Raw genomic sequence first — 22,900 nt, 5'->3', positions numbered from 1 at the left:
GGCCATGCAGGCTGGGGCTCGTGGCGCTGGCCTCAGGGCCGCCAGGGCTCCCATGGCCAGGATCTGCCGGAACCGGACAGCTCCAGAGCCTGGCCCCTGGCACCGGACCGCAGCGGCCGTGGCAGTGCCTGCTGGAGATGGAGCCAGTGGGAGGGCAGGGGGCAGCTGTTGGAGGTCGGGCAGGCCTGGGTCCCTGCTCCGAGGTTCAGGCAGCTCCCCAAGCGTCGCTGGGAGGTTCCAGGGGGACGTGCCCAGGGCCGAGCGCCCGGAGCAGGAGCCCGGCACGTACCACAGCTGCTCTCGTCAGAGCCGTCCTGGCAGTCCGGGTGCAGGTCGCAGCGCTTCTCCAGGGCCAGGCACTCCCCGCTGCCACAGGAGAACTGCTTGGCAGAGCAGGCGCTGGGCCGCCCGGTCGGGGAGGCCAGGGTGGCGATGGGGACGGCCGAGGCGGTGGGGCCTCCTGCAGAGACAGGCAGCCGCCCACAGGAGAGAAGTGAGGGCAGCGTCTGGCCCGGCCCTCAGCTGCCACCCGCCAGGGCTAACACTGACCCGTGGGCCTGGCCCAGCGCCCCCAGCCCGCAGGCACCGAGCCCCATTCGCTCAGCAAGGAGCCGCCCGCCTCCAGCCCCTGGGAGCCCAGCCTGGCAGCTCCTGGGCCAGCCTCGCCAGCGTTTGCCCATGTGTGACCCGCTGGGCTGGTCCTGGTCTAATTCCTGCCCACATCAGGAGTGGGCCCTAGCCCCACACTGGCAGTCCGCGAAGGGGGCTCAAGGCTGAACCCCACAGGCCTCCAGGAGACCCCAGGAGACAGTCCCACTTACTCCACAGAGGCCCCCAAGCAGGGCCTTGGGGGGTGGTAATTTTCTGTAACGTTTTGTATGAACATGGTGGGTGCCTCAGTTTCCCCCAGGCGGTTGGAAAGGGAAAGGGCTGGAAAGGGCTGGTGGCTCTTCCCAGAGGCCCAGGGAGGCAGATGTGGCTCACACCTGGCTGACTGGGGTTGGGGGCCAGGTCAATAGAGGGTCCCTGAAGACAATGGCAAAGCCAACCACCGGGACATTTGGTACCTAGCAACTAACGACCCTGGATCCCCCCTCCCCCGCCCACCAGCTGGGGAACAAATAGCGAGGAGGAGCCTGGAGGGCCAGGCCTGGGAACACAAACAAAAAGGGGTGGGGGACAGAGCAGGAGCCGGTCTGGCACACTGAGGGGCCTCCCAAAGACCATTCCAAAGCTGGGCCCATAGCCCCGCTCCTGTGGGTCTGTGACGGGGGCCAGGGTGCTGGGAGGATCTGGCGCCAGGCGAGCCCCCAGGTCAAATCCAGGGCGTCCAGCTCCATTGTGGGGTGGCTATGAAGGGATCCCCCAGGCTGCAGGTCCCAGGCAGGGCAGGGCACCTGCGGCCGAGCCGTGGGTCTGGCCCCATCCCTCTCCCCACTCACCGCAGTGCCACTCGTCCGACCCGTCCAGGCAGTCCTCCTGCCCGTCGCACACGAAGGCGGCCTCCACGCAGCCCAGCACCTCGCAGGCAAACTGGCCCTGGGTGCAGAGGAGCCGGGGGAAGGGCGGCCCTGCTGGAAGAACACACGGGCTGGGGGGCTGGCACTGAACCCCCTGCGGGGTGCCCAGCACAGAGCTATCCTGCCCCCAGTAGCTCCTCACGCGTGGCATCCTTAGGGGACAGGATCGCAGCTCTGCCCCACTGCGGGGGGCTGGATCTTGGCAGGCCTAGGGCTGCTCCCCTGGAGGGCACAGACTGTCTGCAGGGTCGCGGAGCCAGGCAGGGTCCAGGGGAACTCGGAGTGGTGGGAGGAGGTGCCCAGGCCGGGGCACGTGGCTAAGGCCTTACAGAGCCCAGGAGCTGTTTTGATGGGCAGGGTTTCGCGGGGCAGCTCCCCCGCAGGGGTCAGCAGCTCCGCTCCCTGCAATGGCTGGGTTCTCCTTGGGGGTCACCCCGCGCCCATCCCTGCTCAGCTGGCAAGCTCCCGGCCACGGCTCTGCCACGGCCCATCCACGGCCCTGCCCTCCCCCCAGCACCGGCCCCCTGCTTACCAGCCAGAGTGGTGGCCAGCCCAGGCCTGCCAGGCTGGGAGGGGCCAGTGTGCAGCCCAGGCAGCCCCGTGGTGCCAGGCCCAGGACCGGCTGCTGACACAGTCACAGCCGCCATGCCCGGCAGGGTGGGGCCCAGCAGGCGTGGGGTCCCCGGAGAGATTGTCCCTGCCCAGAAGAGCCCAGGAGTCCCTGGGGACCAGGCAGTGGGCGTCTCCCCCGGGCGCCCGGGCTCTGGGCTTGCCACGCTGGGAGCTCCGGAGCGCCTGGATTCCTCCACAAGGCCGGGCGTCCCAGTGCCCCACCAAGGCCGAGCTGTGCTCAGGTGGGGCACCTCGGGGCCAGCTGCTCCAGGGCTGCGCATGTCCCCTGCAGGCCCTGTCGTCCCCATCGTTGGCACGGTGCCCGGCTCCTTCCCTGGGTGAGCCAGAGAGAGAAAACGTGTCAGTGACGGGCTGGGCCAGTCACCCTGACTTCGGCCAGACCCACCTGCCTCCCCCACAGCCCCGCCTGCCTCCGCCCAGACCCACCTGTCTTCGCCCAACCCCACCAGCCTCCCACCCAGCCCCACCTTCCTCCCCGCAGCCCCGTCTGCCTCCCCCTAGACCCACCTGTCTTCGCCCAACCCCGCCTGCCTTCGCCCCAGCCCTGCCAGCCTCCCACCCAGACCCGCCTGCCTCCCCCCAGCCCCGCCTGCCTTCGCCCCAGCCCTGCCAGCCTCCCACCCAGCCCCACCTTCCTCCCCGCAGCCCCGCCTGCCTCCCCCCAGACCCACCTGTCTTCACCTCAGCCCCGCCTGCCTCCCCAGCCCCACCTGCCTTTGCCCCAGCCCTGCCAGCCTCCCACCCAGCCCCGCCTGCCTTCGCCCCAGCCCCGCCTGTCTTCGCCTCAGCCCTGGCTGCCTCCCGCAGCCCCGCCTGCCTCCCGCAGCCCCCCCGCCTTTGCCCCGCCATCCTCCCCGCAGCCCCACCTTCCTCCTGCCTCAGCCCCGCCTGCCTCCCCCCAGCCCCACCTGAGACATGGAGGTATGTGGGGGTCACCGAGCTGGCTGAGCCAACTGGACAGGCCGTCAGGAAGGACTGGCCGAGGCTGCCCCAGGTCAATGGAAAACCCGAGCAGACAATGGCAGCCCCAGCCCCTGGAGCTGGGCACAGGGAAGCTGGGCACAGACCCGGCTGGAGAGCTAAGGGCTGGGAAGTGCAGGGGGATGAGAGAAGCTGGCTGGGGGAAGGAGTTGAGGCTCCCTACCCCGGGGTCTGACCCAGGGGGTCAGACAGAGACAGGCAGCGTCATCAGTGGGGGTCCCGACAGCAGGGCTGGGCTCTGGGCTGGCCAGGAGAGAGGATGCTCTGACCATCCAGGGCTCAGCTCCGGGCTTCCCAGGCTGCGTGAGGGTTGCTGCAGGTCCGGGCCGGGCCTGTCGGTCCCTGTGGAGCAGAAGAGGCTCCCCCAGGACCCTTTGGGGTCTGACATAGCGAGGGGGCTCCTCCTGGACACAGCTGTAGCCCCGACGCTGGGGATCCGCGACACCACCCCCTGGGGCAGCAGGGCACAGGGCTGGTTTGGGGACTGTGGGGCTGCTGGCAGGATGGGACGGGCCTGTCCGGTCCCAGTGACTCGGACACTCCTGCTCTCTAATGGGGACCCAGCACCCGGTGCCACGTCTCTTTGCCCTGCTCCCGGCCCAGTCTCACCTGCTGCCGTGGTGCCCGGCGGCTTCACTGGCTGGCCCGTGGGTTTGGCCTCACGGCTCTCATTGACTGTGCCGGGAATCCTGGATCCTGGGACCAGAGTCGCCGTGGGGAGCAGGGGCTGCTCAGAGGTGGGTCTGGGCCCCAGTGGAGCAGCACCTTAGGGAGAGGGAGAAGGAACCGATCAGTGGGAGGGCCATGGTGCTGGCTGAGCTGCTCCGGGTCCCCGCTCCTGCCCCCTAGATTCCCAAGTCCTGCCCTCTAAGCCTCCCCATCCTGCCCCCCCACCTAGCACATCCCTGCTCGCCCAGGAAGGCCCTGCAGCCGGCCCTGCCATCACAGGGGGCCGCAGGGGCTTCACACAGCGCCCTGAGGCCCCCACCCTCCCCCACCAGCAGCACGCCCCGGTCCCGGGGACCCCGACCCCAGGCAGAGCCGTGCACTCCGGTCTCCCCAGTGCAGAGGCCGGACTCGGGGGCAGAGATGAGACAGCTCAGCGGGGAAGGCTCCGGGCCCCACCTGTCGTGCCCAGGGTACCTGGCCCTATGGGAGAGGCGCCCGCAGCTGGCAGTGCTGGGAAATGGGGCTCAGGGGAGAGCAGGAGACATGGCGGGGGCTGGGGAGACGGAAAGGGCTCAGAGAAGCCTCCATAGGGTGGGGGTGGGGGGAACAAGTGCCTGCTGGTCTCTAGGGCGCGTCCCCCGGGGGCGAGGGAATGGCTATCGGGGCGCGCCTGGGAACGGGCGACGGAGCTGGGCCATGGGGGAACCTCCCGCAGGGGATCCTCTCCTCACGGTCTGAGTCACTCACACCCACGTGGGCAGAGCCTGGGGCAGGCCGCCGGCGGCCCCTCGCCCGTCCATGCCCAGCCGCCAGGGCAGTTCCGGCTCTCTCTGCTCCAGGCTCTCTCCAGCCCCCCGCCCCCCGGCAAGGATTCCCTGACTAATGGGATGTTTCCCTGGGGACTCGGCCCAACCGTCCCTGGCTCAGGGCCTTGCCGCTCCTCCCTGCGGTGCCCTGACTGACCCCCGGGCACTTGCCCCCTGCCCCAGGCCCGGCACCTCCCTGCGCGTGGTTCGCCCAGCACCAGCAGCTCAGGCCATTGGCGGTGACGGGCTAGGCAATCACGGGGCCTTTTTCTCCCCAGAGCCCAGGACTCTGCCCTGCGGCCTGGCACCGGTCGGGGCTGGGCAGATGCAGGGAGGGACGCCTGGGCAGGGAACGGAGCAGGTGAGGCTCAGCTCAGCCCCAAATAAACTCAGCGCAAGGCTGGGCCCAGGTGGAGCTGGGCTGCCTGCTCCATCGCCCAATGGGGGAGGGCAAGGCCTAAGCCTGGCGCTACCCACCCCTCCTCTGGCAGGGCCTGCAGGGTGCCCCCAGGGGCCAGAGCCCAGAGTGGGGGGCACCAGCCTGTGCAGGATCCAGGGAAAGGTGCTCCGGAGGACGGGGAGAGCAGCCCAGGGTGAGGGGCTAGAGCAACGGCCGGGGGTACCAGGGACCCAGCCCAGCCCCACAGGGTCACAGACCCCCCGCTCCATGTCCCCGCCCCGCAGGGTCACAGGCCCCCTCATGCTCTCCAGCCCTGCCAGGTCACAGGCCCCCCTGCTCCCTGTCCCCACCCTGCTGGGTCACAGGCCCCCCTCATGCTCCCCAGCCCGGCCCCACAGGGTCACAGGCCCCCCTGCTCCCTGTCCCAGCCCCGCAGGGTCACAGACCCGCCCCCCGATCTCGGGGGGAGCAGCACTCACTCCAGGGGCAGCCCAGCGCCTCCATGCGCAGGCGGATGCTCCGGTGATACTCCACAGGCACCAGCCGCAGGTAGCGGGCGAGGATCAGGGGGCGCAGCTCCCTCTGCACCGGCGTGTGGCTGTCGAAGTTTCCCTCCAGTACCTGGCCGAGGGACCCGGAGGGAGTGGTCAGCCCAGGGCTGGAGAGCGGGCAGGGGAGAGGCTCTGTCCCCACCACCGGCTGGCGTGGGACGGGAGGGGGCAGGCTCGGGGGCTGACCGAGGCGGGGGTCTGGGTCTGGGCTGCACCCAGATCTCAGGCTTCAGCCGAGGGCCACGCTGGTGACTTGCCAGGCCCCTGAGGGTGGCACCTCTGTGGCATCATACAGCAGCCCTGGAGACTACGGCTCCCAGCACGCAGTGCTCCATCGTGACAGGAGCAGCCATGCCGGAGAGACCCTGAATGCCGACCCGAAAGGCCCCTGGCCCTGGGCACTGACTGGGCAGGGCACGCGCGGTACCGGGTGAGCTGGAGATGAGGGCACGCTGCAGAGCTCGTGGGCTGCGTCAGGCGCCCTGTGCCACGCACACGGCCCAGTGGCCTGGGGTGGGGGGAGCGGGCCGAGCCCCGGGGGGCACGGCCAGGTACCTGAGCTGGCTGGGGGGGCGCGGCGCCGCGCGCTGCCCCCGTGTAGTTGTGGAAATGCACCCCGTCGTGGCTGTACTGCAGGCGATACCTGGTGACGTAGCCCCCGGCCGTCAGCCCGCCCTGCGTGATCAGTGCGCTCACAAAGGTGGGCTGCAGGAAGTCCACCTGGAAGTAGGGGCTGCCGTCGGTCTCCAGGGGGCTCCAGCCTGGCTCGATGTTCAGTCTGGGAGGGGCAGAGGGGAAGCGATGGGGCAGGCCCAGCACCAGCCCTGACCGAGAGGGCCCAGGCACCCTGGGGTGGGGAGTCGCCCACCGAGATCGATCGGTGCCAGGGCCCTGCCACCTGACAGCTCCCTCCCTCAGGGGGCTCAGCAGCTCCCACGGGGCATGACCCCCCAGGGCACCCGCTCCCCTCCCGCCAGCAGGAAAGGGGGCTGGTCGCAGCTCCTGGAACCCATGCGTGACCCAGGCACAGGGACCTTGGTCGCCCTCCAGCCCCTCGCCTTAGACGCTGCGGGGACAGACCCCAACCCACAGATCCGAGCCCCACTCCACAGGCAGGGAAACTGGCCCCGAGGCAGCCTGGAAACCCCCTCCCAGGGGCTGAGACCCTCCCGTCCGTTCCCAGCTACGTCTGCGCTCCGAGCCCGGCGGTGAGTCCCTGCTCGCCGGTCGGGGTGCGGCTGGGGGCCCTGGCGGAGCCGGGCTGCACTCGCCCTGCTGCCGCGGCTGCACAGCTGTTCCGGCTGGCGTGAGCTCGACACGGGCTGGTGTGAGCCCGGCTGGACGAGCGGGGACCCCAGCCCTCACTCGCGCCACAGACGTCACCTGAGACGGACCCCTGGGATCGGCTCGGACCGCCTTGAGCTAACCCCTGCCGCTGGTCCAGGCGCTGGCTGGGCAGAGCCTTTCGGGGACGGAGACTCCACCACGTCCCAGGGTCAGTTCCCCTCCTGCCAGCCTGACCGTGCCCATCTCCTTCCAGCCACTGGGGGGGACCTGTGTCCGCTGGCAGGAGGGGCCCTCCCCCCCATTCCCACCCCCAGGCCCTGGCAGGAGGGGCTGGTCACGCGGCAGGGGGCTGCTCACATGTTGGGCACCATGTTGAGGCGCCCGGCGTCCGGGGGGTTGCTGTCCCGGTGGGAGGAGGCGCTCAGCTGCTGGTAGTGGATCCTGCCGTCGTCCAGGCCCAGCGGCTCGCTGCAGGGACCTGCAGGGAGATGGGGCAGCTCAGAGCAGCCGTGCCCCCCCATGCGCCCCTGTGTCCCCTCCCCCGCAGCGGGTAACCCCAGGAGGGCCCCTGTGACGAAGCGGGACTGTTCTTAATGTTTCCTCTGAATAGTGTGGGGGTGCCTCAGTTTCCCCTACGCAGTTCTTAAGTGTCTAGGGGGTGGGGTAAGGGTGTATGATCGTTGCAGAGCCCTAGAGGGCAGCTGTGTGCAGGGGTCTGGACACAGAGAATGGCTGACACCCTGTTTCCTGGCTACTGATGGCCTGGGCCCTTCCCCCCTGCAAGGTGAGAGCTAAAGGGTTGGAGAACAAAGGAATCAGGTGACCTCCTGGCCCAGGACAGGGACAAAGCCCAGAGGAGGAGGGGCTGGAGGGAGTTTCAGTTTGGGGCTGGCTGGAGACATGGAGTGAAGTACAGACGGGGTTGTCTGGCTCACTGCCCCCCAGAATGGACCCAGCTGAGGGGTCCGGTTCTCTGCACCTACAAGCTCTGTGTTAGACCATGTTCCTGTCGTCTAATAAACCTTCTATTTTACTGGCTGGCTGAGAGTCCCGTCTGACTGCGGAGTTGGGGGGCAGGACCCTCTGGCTTCCCCAGGAGCCCGCATGAGCGGACTCACTGTGGGAAGCGCATGGAGGGGCAGAGGAGGCTGAATGCTCCGAGGTCAGACCCAGGAAGGGGGAAGCCGGGTGAGCTGTGTGTCCTGCAGACAGGCTGCTCACAGAAAGGAGACTTCCCCAGAGTCCTGACTGGCTTCGTAGGGAGCAGATCCAGAGCATCGCCCAGGGACTCCGTGACAGCCCCCCACGAGTGTGGGAAGGCAGTACCTGTGGGGGTGGGGAGGACGTCTCCAGGGAATAGCCAGCCCTCTGTGCCCTGGGACACCTGCAACACAGGGAAAGAGCCGTTACCCCTCCTGCCACCAGCTGCTCTGTCCGGCCGCTCCTCCCCCCATCTGGCCAGTCAGGTACCAGCCTGTGACCCACCCGCAGCCCTGGGCACCAAGAGATTGGGACCCTCCCCCATCGACAGCCATTCATTTCCCCCTCCCCCAACCCTGCAGCCATCCACTCCCCCTCCCCGCACAGGGTGTGACGTTATCGACATAATCTGGGACCGTATAGATCATTGTTGCAACCAAGGTCCTGTAATGGCACCAAATCTTGTATAAAGGGGTGTCTCAGACCAGGTGATGGTTGGCTGGTTAGGATGATGCTATCTATATTTGTGTATCGTTTTTGTAGTTAAAGTTATGAATATTGGCTCTATCCTGTCTGTAGTTCAAACGTGTGCTGTGCTTCTGGGTGACACCGCAGACAGGTTGGTGTCAGCTCTGCCCAGCCTGCTGGATGGCCCATTGAGGACCATCAGCGATACAACTGACCCATTGCGAGAAGGCAGACACGCCTTGCAATTCAGCAAAGTATGCAGGGACTTGCCCATGTGACTCCAAACTCCATTCTGCTGTAATTTTCCACAGTAGAACACAGAGGGGTCCTTGCACCTGGAAAAGTCTATAAAAAGCTGATGTCTCATCTCCATCTTGTCTTCAGTCCTGCTTCTTGCCTCTGGAGGGACTTCGCTACAAATGGAAGCTCTACACAAAGGACTGAATGACCCATCCCAGCTGGGGATGTTCTCCAGAGACTTGATTTGAACCCGCAGTTTATTCCATCACTGCTACAAGCCTGAACCAAGAACTTTGCCATTGCTGTGTGTCATTGATTCCATTGAACCCATTCTAGCTCTCATCTCTATCTTTTTCCTTTTATGAATAAACCTTTAGATTCTAAAGGATTGGCAGCAGTGTGATTTGTGGGTAAGATCTGACTGGTATATTGACTTGGGTCTGGGGCTTGGTCCTTCAGGATCGAGGGAACCTTTTTTCTTTTACTGGGGTATTGGTTTTCATAACCATTCGTCCCCATAACGAGTGGCCCTGGTGGTGATAGTGGGAAACTGGAGTGTCTGAGGGAATCGCTTGTGTGACTTGTGGTTAGTCAGTGGGGTGAGACCGAAGTCTTCTCTGTCTGGCTGGTTTGCCTTGGTGTGCACAGAAACCCCAGCCTTGGGCTGCAACTGCCGGCTTGAAGCAGTTTGTCCTGAACTGGCACTCTCCGTTGGGCCCCGCCAGAACCAGCCTCGTTACACAGGGTCCTGCCCTTCTGCAGAGGTCCCCAGCTCGGTGGCAGCCCAGCCAGGCAGGGCTTGGGGGGACGTGGGGACAGGTCATTAGCACACTAACAGGGCAGCTGCAAGACTCCCCCTCCCTCCCCGCCCCGCTGCAGGCTCTCTCACCTCCTGGGTGGGTGGCGAGGGCTGCCCGGGGGCCCAGCTGCTGAAAGAACCAGAGCAAAGGGATGAATTAGTGTTGCCCCTGCTGGAAAGCTGCCGCCGGGGGCCTCCCGTCCCGGGCCATGGGGCAGCCCCTCTCCACTGCACTGGGGGAACCCCCACCCCAGGCCTGCCCGCTCAGCTCCGCCATGCTGGGGAGTGATTCAGGGCATGGCTCCCGGGAGGGGGCATCAGACCAGCCCCCCAAGGAGAGCCCTGCAGAGCCAGGGATGCACAGGGCAACACACCCATGCTGGCCAGTGGGGCCTGGGGAGTGGTAGGGTACACCAGGGGTCACGGGGGCTGGAACTGGGGGGCTGGGTCCCTGGGTGGGGTATTGGGATGGATCAAGTTGGAGAATCTCCTCCCAGCGGCAGGGCTGGCGCCCCACAGCTCAGGCCTGGGGGCAGGCAGCAGGGTTCGCTCCAACGCTGACCCCAGGATGGGCCGACAGGACTTGCCCTGCTCCCCTCACTGTACGCCCGCCAGCTGTCTCCGTGACACATCCCTGTCTCCGACAGGCCTTGTCACAGGGGTCCAGGCAGCCCCCCCACCTCTGCCCCACGCGGTACCTGGCTGTGCTGGCAGGGGGCACCGCGCTCCCGGGCAGGGCGCCGCAGCCGGCCTCGTCGGTGCCGTCCGGACAGTCGGCGACGCCGTCGCACCGCCGGGAGGCGTCGACGCAGCCGTCAGACAGCGCGCAGTGGAAGTGGGAGAGGGGGCAGCGCCAGGGGGCGGAGGGCCCCACGGATGGGGCTGTCCCTGTGAGGGGGCACGGAGTCGGGGCTGGTAAGCAGGCCGGGGGAGCTCTCCGAGCAGGCACGGGAGCAGAGGCTGCACAGGCCAGCCGGGCTCAGCCTTTCCCAGGCTCCAGACCAAGGCCTGGGGGGACATTTCCTGTGCCTGGCAGCCCTAGCCCCGGCCCTCCCGCTCTAGCATGTGGCTGCAACTCCGAGCGCCTGGTCTGAACTGACCGTGCGAACTGCCTGTGGGCGCTGCTCTGCCACCACAGAAAGGCAGCCCCCTCTGGGCTGGGAGGCGGCGGCTGATCGGACGGGACTCGAAGGCCCAGACCTGAGCTGCAGCTGCCTCGGGGGTGCTTTGCAAAGCTCGCTGCCCCAGCACGAAGATGCTGCCCCCTCCGGGGAGGCCCGCAGCAGCTGTTCAACAGCCACAGCCACTGCCCAGCCAGCGTGGGACGGTGCAACTGAGTCCCCAGGACACTCCCTGAGCCCTGCAGGGTTGGCCCCGGCCCCGCCCTGCCCCCCGGGCTGGGCCCCCCCGCTCACCGCAGCGCAGCTCGTCCGAGAAGTCTCCACAGTCGTCGACTCCGTCGCACACGGCGCCGCGGGGCCCAGCGGGGACGCAGTGTCCGTTGCGGCACTGGAACTCACCGGTCCGGCAGGGCCTCCGGGCCGGCGGTGCAGTCGGTGCCCCAGGTGGCACAGGGGGCACTGGGGGGCAGGGAAGGCGGAAGAGCAGGTCGGGGGGGTGAGGCAATTCCAGGTCAGTCCTAGGAGACGCGCCAGCCCTGAGAAACCAAGCCCCCAACCCCAGGGGGCGCCCTCACCGCACCTGCCCCCCCCACCTCCCCGCCCCCGCCGCCCCGCGAGGGGCCAGGGCGCGGTACCTCTCTCGCAGCCCAGCAGCTCGGCCCGCAGGAAGATCCCGTGGTGGAAGTCGTGGGGGAGGATGCGGACGTGCCGGGCATGGACCATGCGCTGGAACGTCCTCACCACCGGCGTGGAGTCGTCGGCGTTCCCCAGGAACAGCTGCAGGGGGAGCGACCGGCCGGCTCAGCCCCACACGCCACGCGCACGCCCCGCACATGCACACGCCCCAAACATGCACACACATGCCCCAAACACCTCCCACACACATGCACGCCCCGCACACGCCCCAAACACGCACACGCCCCAAACATGCACACACACGCCCCAAACACCTCCCAACACACGCACACGCCCCAAACACTCACACACACATGCCCCGAACACCTCCCAACACATGCACATGCCCCAAACAAATGCACACCCACGCCCCAAACACACACACACACGCCCCGAACACACACATACACACACATCCCAAACACACGCACATGCCCCAAACACACATGCACACACCCCGAACACCCAAATACACACGCCCCAAACACACGCAGACACACACATCCAAAACACACTCATGCACACCCCAAACACACATGCACACCCCAAACACCTCCCAACACATGCACACACCCGAAACACATGCATAAACACCTCTGAATACCTCCCAACACATGCACACGCCCCGATCACACACACACACACACGCCCTGAACACACACACATGCCCCAAACACACACACACACCAAACACACATGCACACCCCAAACACCTCCCAACACATTCACATGCCCCAAACACACACACACACACCTCCGACCACACGCACATGCCCCAAACACATGCACATGCCCCAAACATACATGCATACGCCCCAAACACACACACATGCCAAATATATGCACATGCATGTGGAGAAAGTCCAGAAAAGAGCAACAAAATTGAGTAAAGGTCTAGAAAACATGAGCTATGAGGGAAGATTGAAAGAATTGGGTTTGTTTAGTCTGCAGCAGAGAAGACTGGGAGGGGACATGAGAACAGTTTTCAAGTACATAAAAGGTTGTTACAAGACGGAGGGAGAAAAATTGTTCTTCTTAACCTCTGAGGACAGGACAAGATGCAATGGGCTTAAATTGCAGCCAGGGCGGTTTAGGTTGGACATAAAACCTCCGACCTGTCAGGGTGGTTAGGCACTGGAATAAATTGCCCAGGGAGGCTGTGGAGTCCCTGTCACTGGAGATTTTTAAGAGCAGGTTGGACAAACCCCTGTCAGGGATGGTCTAGATAATACTTAGTCCTGCCATGAAGGCAGGGGACTGGACGAGATGTCTCTCGAGGTCCCTTCCAGTCCTATGATTCTATGATACGCACCCCCCCAACACACACACGCACACACCCCAAGCATGCACACACACACGCAAATGCACGCACGCACAGAAGTTCCTGCATATCCACGGGCTCACACAGCCACCACCTCACATACGCCCCCGGGGTGCAGACCCCTGAGATGAAGGGGGATTTTTCCAGAATATTTTGTACGCATATTGTGCGTGCCTCAGTTTCCCCTATGCGCTGCATGAGTAACTAGGTGGGGAGGAGAGGGGCGAAAGGTGTTTTCTTTGCAGAAGAATCCAGAGATCCAGGTGGGGCCTGGATCCAGACAATGGCCCAGCAATTTGTTACCTAGCTACTGACGACCCTGGTCCTCTGCAGGAAGCCAGGGAACAAGAGTGAGTCAGAAGGAGACCGGGTAGCCCTGCTTGTCGGGGAAGAAGAGGAATAAAGACTGAGGGGGGTGATGACCTTGGGTTATGGGCAGCTGGAGACACACTTCTGGACTGGGGGGAGGGGACTCTACAGAGGGGTCTGAGCCCACCTGGGTTCTGGACATACCCCGCTGGACCCTGCTGTAACGTTCCCTTTCTCTGTGCTAACCACGGAAGGTCTAGGACAGGTGGCGTCCAGACGTCGAATAACCTTCCTGCTCTTACCCCGCTGGCCGAGAGTCTGAAGAGGTCGGGGTCATTGCTCCCTGTGGGGGTGCAAGCCTCCCAGGGGTGCGATTCGAGTGCGCTCACGGTGGGAAGCAGGGGGCTGAAGGCTCAGAGGTGCGGTTTCAGGAGGCGGGAGGAGGGGGGTGTCCAGGGGCTTACGCCAGTGAGGGAGCGTGACCCTAAGGGGGAGCACCGGGCCGGTGGATCTGTGACAGGTCCAAACCAACCTCCCACCGCACACCACCACACGGCTGCTGGGGGGCTGGTTCGGGGAGGTACCTTGGGCTCCGGCTGGGCGTCCGCAGAGACCTCCCGGTACTCGTGCCACCTCAGCCCGTCCATGCTGAACTGCAGGAGGAAGCTGGTAACGTAGGCGTCCGAGGAGCCTGCCCCCTGCACCACCACCCCTGGGGGAGGAGAACACAGCACAGCTCAGGGCCCCTGCAGGGACACGGGGCTCTCCGGGGTACGGGCCGGGGAGCCCCAGGAATCAGCACCAGCCTGTGAGCTGAGAGCTGCCCCTCGGCAGCAGGGCTATGGCGGGGTGGGTCTGACGCCAGCCCGGCAGGGCCTGGCACCCCGGCTACAGAGCGCCACATGGTCGGTCTGTCGGGATCGCTAAAGATCGTCCCCAGCCCGCTCACTTGAAGAGCATGAGCCAGCGTTGCCGGCCCTGGACTGGCCTGCCGTATGGCTCAGCCTCTTGTCCAGTGGCAGGGAGTCCCACAGCCAACAGCCCAGGGCTGAGGATGATGCCCCGGCTCGGGAAGGTCCGGGTGACCCATGTCTTCTTAGGGATACAGGTGGCCCAGGAGGTAACCGGGTCCTGGGCTGCTGAGGGCTCTGAAGAGGCTTTGCCCAGCCCAGGGTGCGGAGAGCCAGCGCAGGGCACCGAGCAGCGGAGGATGGGCAGCATGGCACCCACCCCCCAGCACTGCCCTGGGGCTCTGGGGTCTCCTGCGCCCCCCGGAAGCCAGGGAAGGCCGGGGGTTGGAGTGTGTTCACTGCACGAGCGACCCAGGCCAGGCACCTACCCGTGAGGTTCCTGGGCTCCAGCAGATCCAGCTGCAGGTAGGGTGGCTTGGAGACCAGCTCCTGGTACACCTCTGCCTGGGGCCCCCAGCCCTGCAGGTCCGAGCCCGGCAGCAAGTAGTTGAGGCGCCCGGCGTGGGCAGGGTTCTCCGGCTGCTGGGAGGAGGCTGTGAAGCAGCTGTCCGGTAAGGAGGCCAAGCCCAGGGGGCCGTAGCACCGATCTGGCGGACAGAGACGGGGGTCACGGGCACCGCTGTGCACGCTGGGCCAGAGGCAGGCGGGCCGGGCGGAGGGGGCTTGGCAGCAGAGCCCGACTCAGGAGATGCCCCTGCCCTGTGCTGGGAATCAGAGACTGACCTGGCCACGCCGAGTCCATCCCAGAGGCCCTGCCGGCCTCTGTCCAAGTGACCCCCCCACACTGCCCGGAGGGCGCTCCTGGGGGCCCGTGGAGTCAGGACTTACCTCCGAGAGGGGGCAGCGGGAAGGTGACGAGAGGAGGGCTGGTGGAGGCAGCCGGGCTGGCCAGGGTGGGGCCCGGGGGCTTGGCCATCTGGACAGCAGGCGCGCTGGTCCGGTTCTCACCTGAGCAGGGCGACAGGATTTCTGCCTCGGTCCCTTCGATTCTGTGCCAGACACGCCGCGGGCCCTGCCCTGGAGCCGTGCGTGCTCGGGAGATCCCCTCCCAGCTCCCCCACACCGGCCGTCCCCACACAGCCCTGGGGGCAGGAGTCCCCCATGTACCTCCCTTCGCCCTCCAGGGGCCGGGCTCCCTGCTGCCTTCAATCCCAGGGGAAAGGGGCGGCACATCCCAGGAGAGCCCTGGGGGGCTGGAGAACCCGCCCCATGGCCGGCCCCACGCTGGGGCAGCCCACGCTCTGCCCGGACCAGCACAGGCGACTGGGGGGCTGCGGGTCAGGTCTGAGGGGCATCGGCATGGGGGGGCTGCAGGTCGGGATGGAGGGGCATTGCCAGGACTGGCTGGGGCATGTGTTGTGCGAGTCCCTCCCCTCCTGTGCCCCACGCCATGGCCTAAGCGCCCCCCGGATTCCCCCGGCGCAGGACTCACCCGCCTCAGTGCAGTAGCAGCAGGACTCACCCCTGCCCTCCACCAGCGCCCGCCCCTGTGCCGAGAGACGGTTGGAACCAGCCTGAGCCCGGAGCCAGGGACAACCGCAGCTCTCCGGGCTGCCAGCCCAGTGCCCATGCTGCAGGGCCAGCCGGGCTCCATGACAGCCCCTGCGGGGGGCGCTGCAGGGGAGGGGGCGGGTTCGGGCAGCCCCTTGCTGAGTGTCCCAGCCCCCAGTGGGGCACAAAGACTTGTGGGCTCCAACCAGCTCTGCACTGAGCTGGAGACGTCATGGGAGGGTCACGCCCAGACCCGTGTGACGAAGCGGGACTGTTCTTAATGTTACCTCTGAATAGTGTGGGGGTGCCTCAGTTTCCCCTAGGCAGTTCTTAAGTATCTAGGTGATGGGATAAGGGTGTATGATCACTGCAGAGCCCTAGAGGGCAGGTATGTGCTGGGGTCTGGACACAGAGAATGGCCGACACCCTGTTTCCTGGCCACTGATGGCCTGAGCTCTTCCCCCCTGCAAGGTGAGAGCTGAAGGGTTGGAGAACAAAGGAATCAGGTGCCCTCCTGGCCCGGGAAAGGAACAAAGCCCAGAGGAGGAGGGGCTGGAGGGAGTTTCAGTTTGGGGCTGGCTGGGATATGGAGTGAAGGGCAGACGTGGTTGTCTGGATCCCTGCCCCCAAATGGACCCAGCTGAGGGGTCTGTTCTCTGTACCTACAAGCTCTGTGTTAGACCATGTTCCTGTCGTCTAATAAACCTTCTGTTTTACTGGCTGGCTGAGAGTCACGTCTGACTGCGGAGCTGGGGGGCAGGACCTCGCTGTGGGAAGCACACAGAGGGGCAGAAGAGGCTGAATGCTCCGAGGTCAGACCCAGGAAGGGGGAAGCCGTGTGAGCTGTGTGTCCTGCAGACAGGCTGCTCAGAGAGGAGACTTCCCCAGAGTCCTGCCGGGCTTCGTAGGGAGCAGTTCCAGAGCATCGCCCGGGGACTCTGTGACAACCCGTTAAATCCCCATGAACCCCCAGCCTCGCCCTACCCCCCCCAACCCACGGTGCTATGCCCTGCCAAAGGGTTCCCCAGCCGGGGCCAGAGGCCCTTCTCCAGCAACGCCAGCTCCCACCAGCTGGGGCTGCACCCCCGGGGCTGACCGGGCCTCCCTCCCCCAGCTCCGGGGGCAGGGCTGGGTGCCGGGCTCACCTCGGGGCACCCCACGGTGCTGTACGGGCAGTACTGGGAGCACTGCACCGTCAGATTGGGCAGGCACTGGCACACCTGGCACTGCCCCGATCGCCAGCGGTCGCCAATGGCGTGCGACCGGCCGTGGTGCTCGCACTCCTCGCACGGATCCGTCTGGCACCTGCACGGGGAGGGGCAGGCAGAGGGGCACGGTTAGAGCTGGCTGTGGCTCAGCGCCAGCGGGGAAGGACTGAGGCTTAAAGTGCAGTCCCCTGATTAGAGTGCCTGGCACCTAATGCCCACTGCCCGGTGCCCACCCCCACCCACAGAGCCCACCTCAGCCCTCTACCAGAGTCACTGCCCGGTGCCCACCCCAACCCCCTACCCAGAGCCCAAAGCCCTCCCCCAGCCCCCTACCCAGAGCCCACTGCCCGGTGCCCACCCACAGAGCCCACCTCAGCCCTCTACCAGAGCCCACTGCCCGGTGCCCACCCCCACCCACAGAGCCCACCTCAGCCCTCTACCAGAGTCACTGCCCGGTGCCCACCCCAACCCCCTACCCAGAGCCCAAAGCCCTCCCCCAGCCCCCTACCCAGAGCCCACTGCCCGGTGCCCACCCACAGAGCCCACCTCAGCCCTCAACCAGAGTCCACTGCCCGGTGCCCACCCCAACCCCCTACCCAGAGCCCAAAGCCCTCCCCCAGCCCCCTACCCAGAGCCCACTGCCCGGTGCCCACCCACAGAGCCCACCTCAGCCCTCTACCAGAGTCACTGCCCGGTGCCCACCCCAACCCCCTACCCAGAGCCCAAAGCCCTCCCCCAGCCCCCTACCCAGAGCCCACTGCCCGGTGCCCACTCACAGAGCCCACCTCAGCCCTCTACCAGAGTCCACTGCCCGGTACCCACCCCAACCCCCTACCCAGAGCCCAAAGCCCTCCCCCAGCCCCCTACCCAGAGCCCACTGCCCGGTGCCCACTCCCAGAGCCCACCTCAGCCCTCTACCAGAGTCACTGCCCGGTGCCCACCCCAACCCCCTACCCAGAGCCCAAAGCCCTCCCCCAGCCCCCTACCCAGAGCCCACTGCCCGGTGCCCACCCACAGAGCCCACCTCAGCCCTCTACCAGAGTCCACTGCCCGGTGCCCACCCCAACCCCCTACCCAGAGCCCAAAGCCCTCCCCCAGCCCCTTACCCAGAGCCCACTGCCCGGTGCCCACTCACAGAGCCCACCTCAGCCCTCTACCAGAGTCCACTGCCCGGTGCCCACCCCAACCCCCTACCCAGAGCCCAAAGCCCTCCCCCAGCCCCCTACCCAGAGCCCACTGCCCGGTGCCCACCCACAGAGCCCACCTCAGCCCTCTACCAGAGTCCACTGCCCGGTGCCCACCCCAACCCCCTACCCAGAGCCCAAAGCCCTCCCCCAGCCCCTTACCCAGAGCCCACTGCCCGGTGCCCACCCACAGAGCCCACCTCAGCCCTCAACCAGAGTCCACTGCCTGGTGCCCACCCCAACCCCCTACCCAGAGCCCAAAGCCCTCCCCCAGCCCCTTACCCCAGAGCCCACTGCCCGGTGCCCACCCACAGAGCCCACCTCAGCCCTCAACCAGAGTCCACTGCCCGGTGCCCACCCCAACCCCCTACCCAGAGCCCAAAGCCCTCCCCCAGCCCCTTACCCAGAGCCCACTGCCCGGTGCCCACCCACAGAGCCCACCTCAGCCCTCAACCAGAGTCCACTGCCCGGTGCCCACCCCAACCCCCTACCCAGAGCCCAAAGCCCTCCCCCAGCCCCTTACCCAGAGCCCACTGCCCGGTGCCCACCCACAGAGCCCACCTCAGCCCTCAACCAGAGTCCACTGCCCGGTGCCCACCCCAACCCCCTACCCAGAGCCCAAAGCCCTCCCCCAGCCCCCTACCCAGAGTCCACTGCCCGGTGCCCACCCCAACCCCCTACCCAGAGCCCAAAGCCCTCCCCCAGCCCCTTACCCAGAGCCCACTGCCCGGTGCCCACCCACAGAGCCCACCTCAGCCCTCTACCAGAGTCACTGCCCGGTGCCCACCCCAACCCCCTACCCAGAGCCCAAAGCCCTCCCCCAGCCCCTTACCCAGAGCCCACTGCCCGGTGCCCACCCCCAGAGCCCACCTCAGCCCTGTACCAGAGCCCACTGCCCGGTGCCCACCCCAACCCCCTACCCAGAGCCCAAAGCCCTCCCCCAGCCCCTTACCCAGAGCCCACTGCCCGGTGCCCACCCACAGAGCCCACCTCAGCCCTCTACCAGAGTCCACCGCCCAGTGTCCACCCCAACCCCCTATCCAGAGCCCAAAGCCCTCCCCCAGCCCCTTACCCAGAGCCCACTGCCCGGTGCCCACCCACAGAGCCCACCTCAGCCCTCTACCAGAGTCCACCGCCCAGTGTCCACCCCAACCCCCTATCCAGAGCCCAAAGCCCTCCCCCAGCCCCTTACCCAGAGCCCACTGCCCGGTGCCCACCCACAGAGCCCACCTCAGCCCTCTACCAGAGTCCACCGCCCAGTGTCCACCCCAACCCCCTATCCAGAGCCCAAAGCCCTCCCCCAGCCCCTTACCCAGAGCCCACTGCCCGGTGCCCACCCACAGAGCCCACCTCAGCCCTCTACCAGAGTCCACTGCCCGGTGGCCACCCCCAGAGCTCACCCCAACCCCCTACCAGAGCCCACTGCCTGGTGCCCACCCCAGCCTCCTACCCACAGCCCAGTTCCCACCCCGAAATTCCACTGCCCAGTGCCCACCCCAGCCCCCTACCCAGATCCCACTGCCCACCACAGCCCCCTACCCAGAGTCCACTGCCCAGTGCCCAGACCCCTACCCAGAGCCCACTGCACAGCTCCTACCCCTAGCCCCCTACCCAGAAGCCCTTGCCTAGTGCCCATTCCAGCCCCCTACCCAGAGCCCATTGCCCACCCCCAACTCCCTACTCAGCACCCTGTGCCCACTCCAGCCCCCATGCCCAGAGCCCGGTGCCCACACTCAGCCCCATACCCAGAGCCCACTGCACAGTACCCAGCCCTCAGTCCCCATATGTAAAGTCTGAGGCCTTTGTCTGCAGCCATATTAGGAGAGAAGCTGCCATGAGCCAAGAAGCAGAAAGTCACAGCCCCACATTCCATCTGAATGGTACCAAACCAATGTCACGGCGGGCTGTGAAGAAGGTGCCTCCTAACAGCACCCACCGTCACCAGATAAGCAAGGAGCCTCTTACGATGGTTAAAGAAAACTTCCTGTGGCAGCAGTCTGTCTGGCAAGGAATCACTTATCAACAGTTGCAGTGTGAAATCCCTGCTTTATCGTTTTGCCTTTATGGTCCCCACTTCTCTATAGTTTATCTGTCTGGTCTGTGTCTGGTTCTTTGATTGTTTCTGTCTGTTGCATAATTAATTTTACAAGATTTAAATCAACCAAGGCGGTGGGGTCTGACGGGGTAACGAATGATTTTGCTGTATGTTAGGATTGGTCAGAGAATGATTTTGTAATACTTTAGTGAAATGATTGGTGAAGGTACAGCGAAGCAGGACTCAAGTCTCACTATATAAACTGGGGTCCAAGAAGGAGAAGAGCTGGGAAGGAAAAAGAAAGGCAAAGGGAAGAGAAGGAGAAGAAGAAGGAAGGACCTGGAAGAAGAATTCACCCCCCAGACACAGCCTAAGAATCCTCGGCACGACCCAGACGAGACTGACCTTGCCTGGCCAGCTGGGAAAGTCCCCCTGGCTGATGGGGCCGGGCGAGCCTGGCACGGTGTGTGCAGTGTGTGCATTCTGGCTGGTGAGCGTTAATAAACGGGAGAAGGCTATTACTGTGTAAGGCTCTTTCTCTGGTAAAAGGCCCTGCAAACCCGCAGAGGAGTACGCCCAGAGCCCCAGGAACTGGGTCAGGGTGGGGGTGCCTAAATCAGCCGGGTTGCGCCCTGAGCCCTAGGAACCCAAGGGGGTGCCCTGGAGTGTGCGGGTAACACTTACCCCCTGCCGGGCCCCTGTCCCATGCCCACCGCCCAGGGTTGATGCTCAGAGGCTCCTTTGAACTAACCCAGCCCAGGCTGAGACCCTCCAGAGAGGGGCTGGACCTGACATGGCAGCTGCCCTGGTGGAGCCCCTCAAAATGGCAAAACTCCCCCCCACCCCTCCCAGAAGCCCCTGTGCAGGGGGCAGGAGCTGCCCCTCCGCTTACCGGCGGGCCTTGCGGTAGATGCCCCGGCACTGGCGCCCGTTGCCGTGTTTGCTGGGGTTGTTGGGGCTGCGGAAGGACCACTGGATGCTCTGCACGCCACAGGGGCCCAGGCACTCGCCCCAGGGAGACCAGGCCGACCAGCCGCAGTTAACTAGAGACAGACACGGGGAGGGCGCTGAGACGAGCCCCCACAGCCTCCCGCACTGCTGCCCCCGCTGTAGCCAGACAGCCAGCCCCCCCATCTCAGACCAGCATTGCTGGGAACACAAGGGAGCCAAAACAACAGGGCACTTAACATAAATTCCAGCACAGCCTTTGAAGCTGTGAGAAGCACAGGTGTGCTGCTACAATGTGCCTCTGGGAACATATACAACGATTAGGCTCACAGCAGGCAGAGGCGCTGTGGCAGACATGGCTCTTAGCCCCTACTAAATAGCATGATGCACACACACCAACATCCTAGGTGGGAAAATATTTACCCTAATAAAAGGAATGTCCAGTAGTCGAAACTTATTGTTTCTCTCCCTTGCAAGTGTAAACTACTCTTGCGAGAGCTGGCGTCGTCCAGACAGACCAGCTCCAATTTGGCATAAGAAAGGAGAAAGAGAATAAAGGAGTACAGAGGTATAAGTAGGGGACCTACAGCACCATGATTTTTGAGTGCTTTTCACTATCTATCTGCTGGTCAGATAAGTGACAGCCTCCCAAGGCTTCTGCAGCTAAGAGGGTCCCTAAGCCTTGTCCCTTATTCGTCTTTCCGCGGAATTGAGTGACCGATCCTGGCTTGGCACCGCTGGAATCGAGAGATGCAAGGAGGGTAAGAAGCACCCACACCTGATCTCCTATCTTTAGTGTACACATATTTTGAAATAGAGCTCTATACTTTGTTTTCTTTCTTTGGGATTGTGGCTTCAGTTTTGTAACTTGTTTGTGTGTGTAACATCTCTACACTTAAATAAGTAGGCACTAGCCATTTTGTAACCACATGATTAGAATCTAGTTTAATAAATTTTGGTAACCATTGTCCATAAGCCTGACTTGTTTCTCTGGTTTACTGTAAAGCAGCCAACACAATTAAAGAACCTCAGCCGTTTTGGCTCTAAAGCCTGGCCATTAGGTGAGAGTACTAAGAGCCTAGCGTTGAGTTGTGCCGCCTCCACGGGGCAAACTCTTGGGGCACCTGCCAGTCAATCCTGGCTGCCCGCTGCGAAGGAGCTCTTAGCTCTAGCAGTTAAAGTCACGGGTGGTTAGGACCTTGGGGCATCCGTCAGCCTAGCCCGGGCTGCCCGCCGCGAAGGGACAGTGCGTCCTAGTGGTTAAAGTCCCGGATGGTATAAAACGGGCATAGCTGGCACCTCACCAAACATCCTTGGCCATCGGCTAACACTCCGCCCAGCCCTGGCGGCCAGGGGCAGCGGGACGCAGGCAGCCAGGAACCAGCCACCCGCAGGCTCGGGAATGGGGGGGCCGGGGCCCAGCCCCACCTACCAGTGCACTCGGGGTTCTGCCGGCACCGCTTCATCTGCCCGTCCTGGCAGGCGCAGATGCGGCAGTTCACCTTCACCAGCTGGCCGGGCCAGTGGCGCACGCCCTCCACCAGGCAGGGGCACTCCCGGGGGCGCACGCACTGCTGCTCGCTGTCCAGCACCAGCCCCTCCGGGCACCAGCAGCCTGCGGGGGGCAGCACAGAGGGCGGGTGAGGGCACACGCTCCCTCAGCCCCACTGCCGGGCACGCAGACGCCCAGTCGGGCCCCAGCAGGGACGGGCCCTGAGTTGTCCGGAGGGGTCAGAGCAGCTTTGCCCCACCACTCTATAGGGCAGAGGGATCTCCATGGGGACCCCACCCATGGCTACAGTAACACTGGCACTGAGCGACACCCAGTACCCGTGGTTAATTTGTGCCAGGGCTGAGACGCGGCACCTCTGGGCTCGCTGCATCAGTTATGGATGTAAAACCATTGCTCGAGCCCCGGCCCCTCCTTCATTACAACTCAGACGCTGCCCAGCACCCTACGGCTCGTGGCGCCAGTGTGTGCTCCAGCGCAGACCCACAGCGTCGAGCTACAGCCGCGCCTGAGGGTACGTGGGCAGGGAGTGCCGCCAGGCAGAGGCAGTGCCCACCCACTGGACCCCCCGCG

At 65.0% G+C, this 22,900-nt stretch overlaps 2 protein-coding genes across 2 annotated transcripts in view; one reads left to right on the top strand and one right to left on the bottom strand.

Annotated features, from left to right (window-relative positions):
* GIMAP8 (GTPase, IMAP family member 8) overlaps positions 1-22,900 on the top strand; it is a 641,187-nt gene that overhangs the window by 216,179 nt on the left and 402,108 nt on the right. The window lies entirely within an intron of this gene.
* SSPOP overlaps positions 1-22,900 on the bottom strand; it is a 117,091-nt gene that overhangs the window by 50,618 nt on the left and 43,573 nt on the right. The window contains 19 exon segments of the mRNA XM_043541895.1: positions 290-460; positions 1,443-1,571; positions 2,053-2,466; positions 3,744-3,899; positions 5,489-5,630; positions 6,116-6,338; positions 7,205-7,325; positions 8,174-8,231; positions 9,645-9,684; positions 10,253-10,442; positions 10,970-11,134; positions 11,311-11,452; positions 13,565-13,692; positions 14,320-14,538; positions 14,780-14,899; positions 15,384-15,438; positions 16,588-16,747; positions 20,762-20,912; positions 22,250-22,432. Of these exon segments, the coding sequence (XP_043397830.1) occupies positions 290-460; positions 1,443-1,571; positions 2,053-2,466; positions 3,744-3,899; positions 5,489-5,630; positions 6,116-6,338; positions 7,205-7,325; positions 8,174-8,231; positions 9,645-9,684; positions 10,253-10,442; positions 10,970-11,134; positions 11,311-11,452; positions 13,565-13,692; positions 14,320-14,538; positions 14,780-14,899; positions 15,384-15,438; positions 16,588-16,747; positions 20,762-20,912; positions 22,250-22,432 (2,967 nt within the window).

The sequence above is a fragment of the Chelonia mydas genome, chromosome 2 (assembly GCF_015237465.2).
Source record: "Chelonia mydas isolate rCheMyd1 chromosome 2, rCheMyd1.pri.v2, whole genome shotgun sequence".
In the NCBI taxonomy this organism is placed as follows: domain Eukaryota; kingdom Metazoa; phylum Chordata; order Testudines; family Cheloniidae; genus Chelonia; species Chelonia mydas.
The sequence above is the reverse complement of the archived record's forward strand: the minus strand, read 5'-3'. Positions and strand labels throughout refer to the sequence as shown.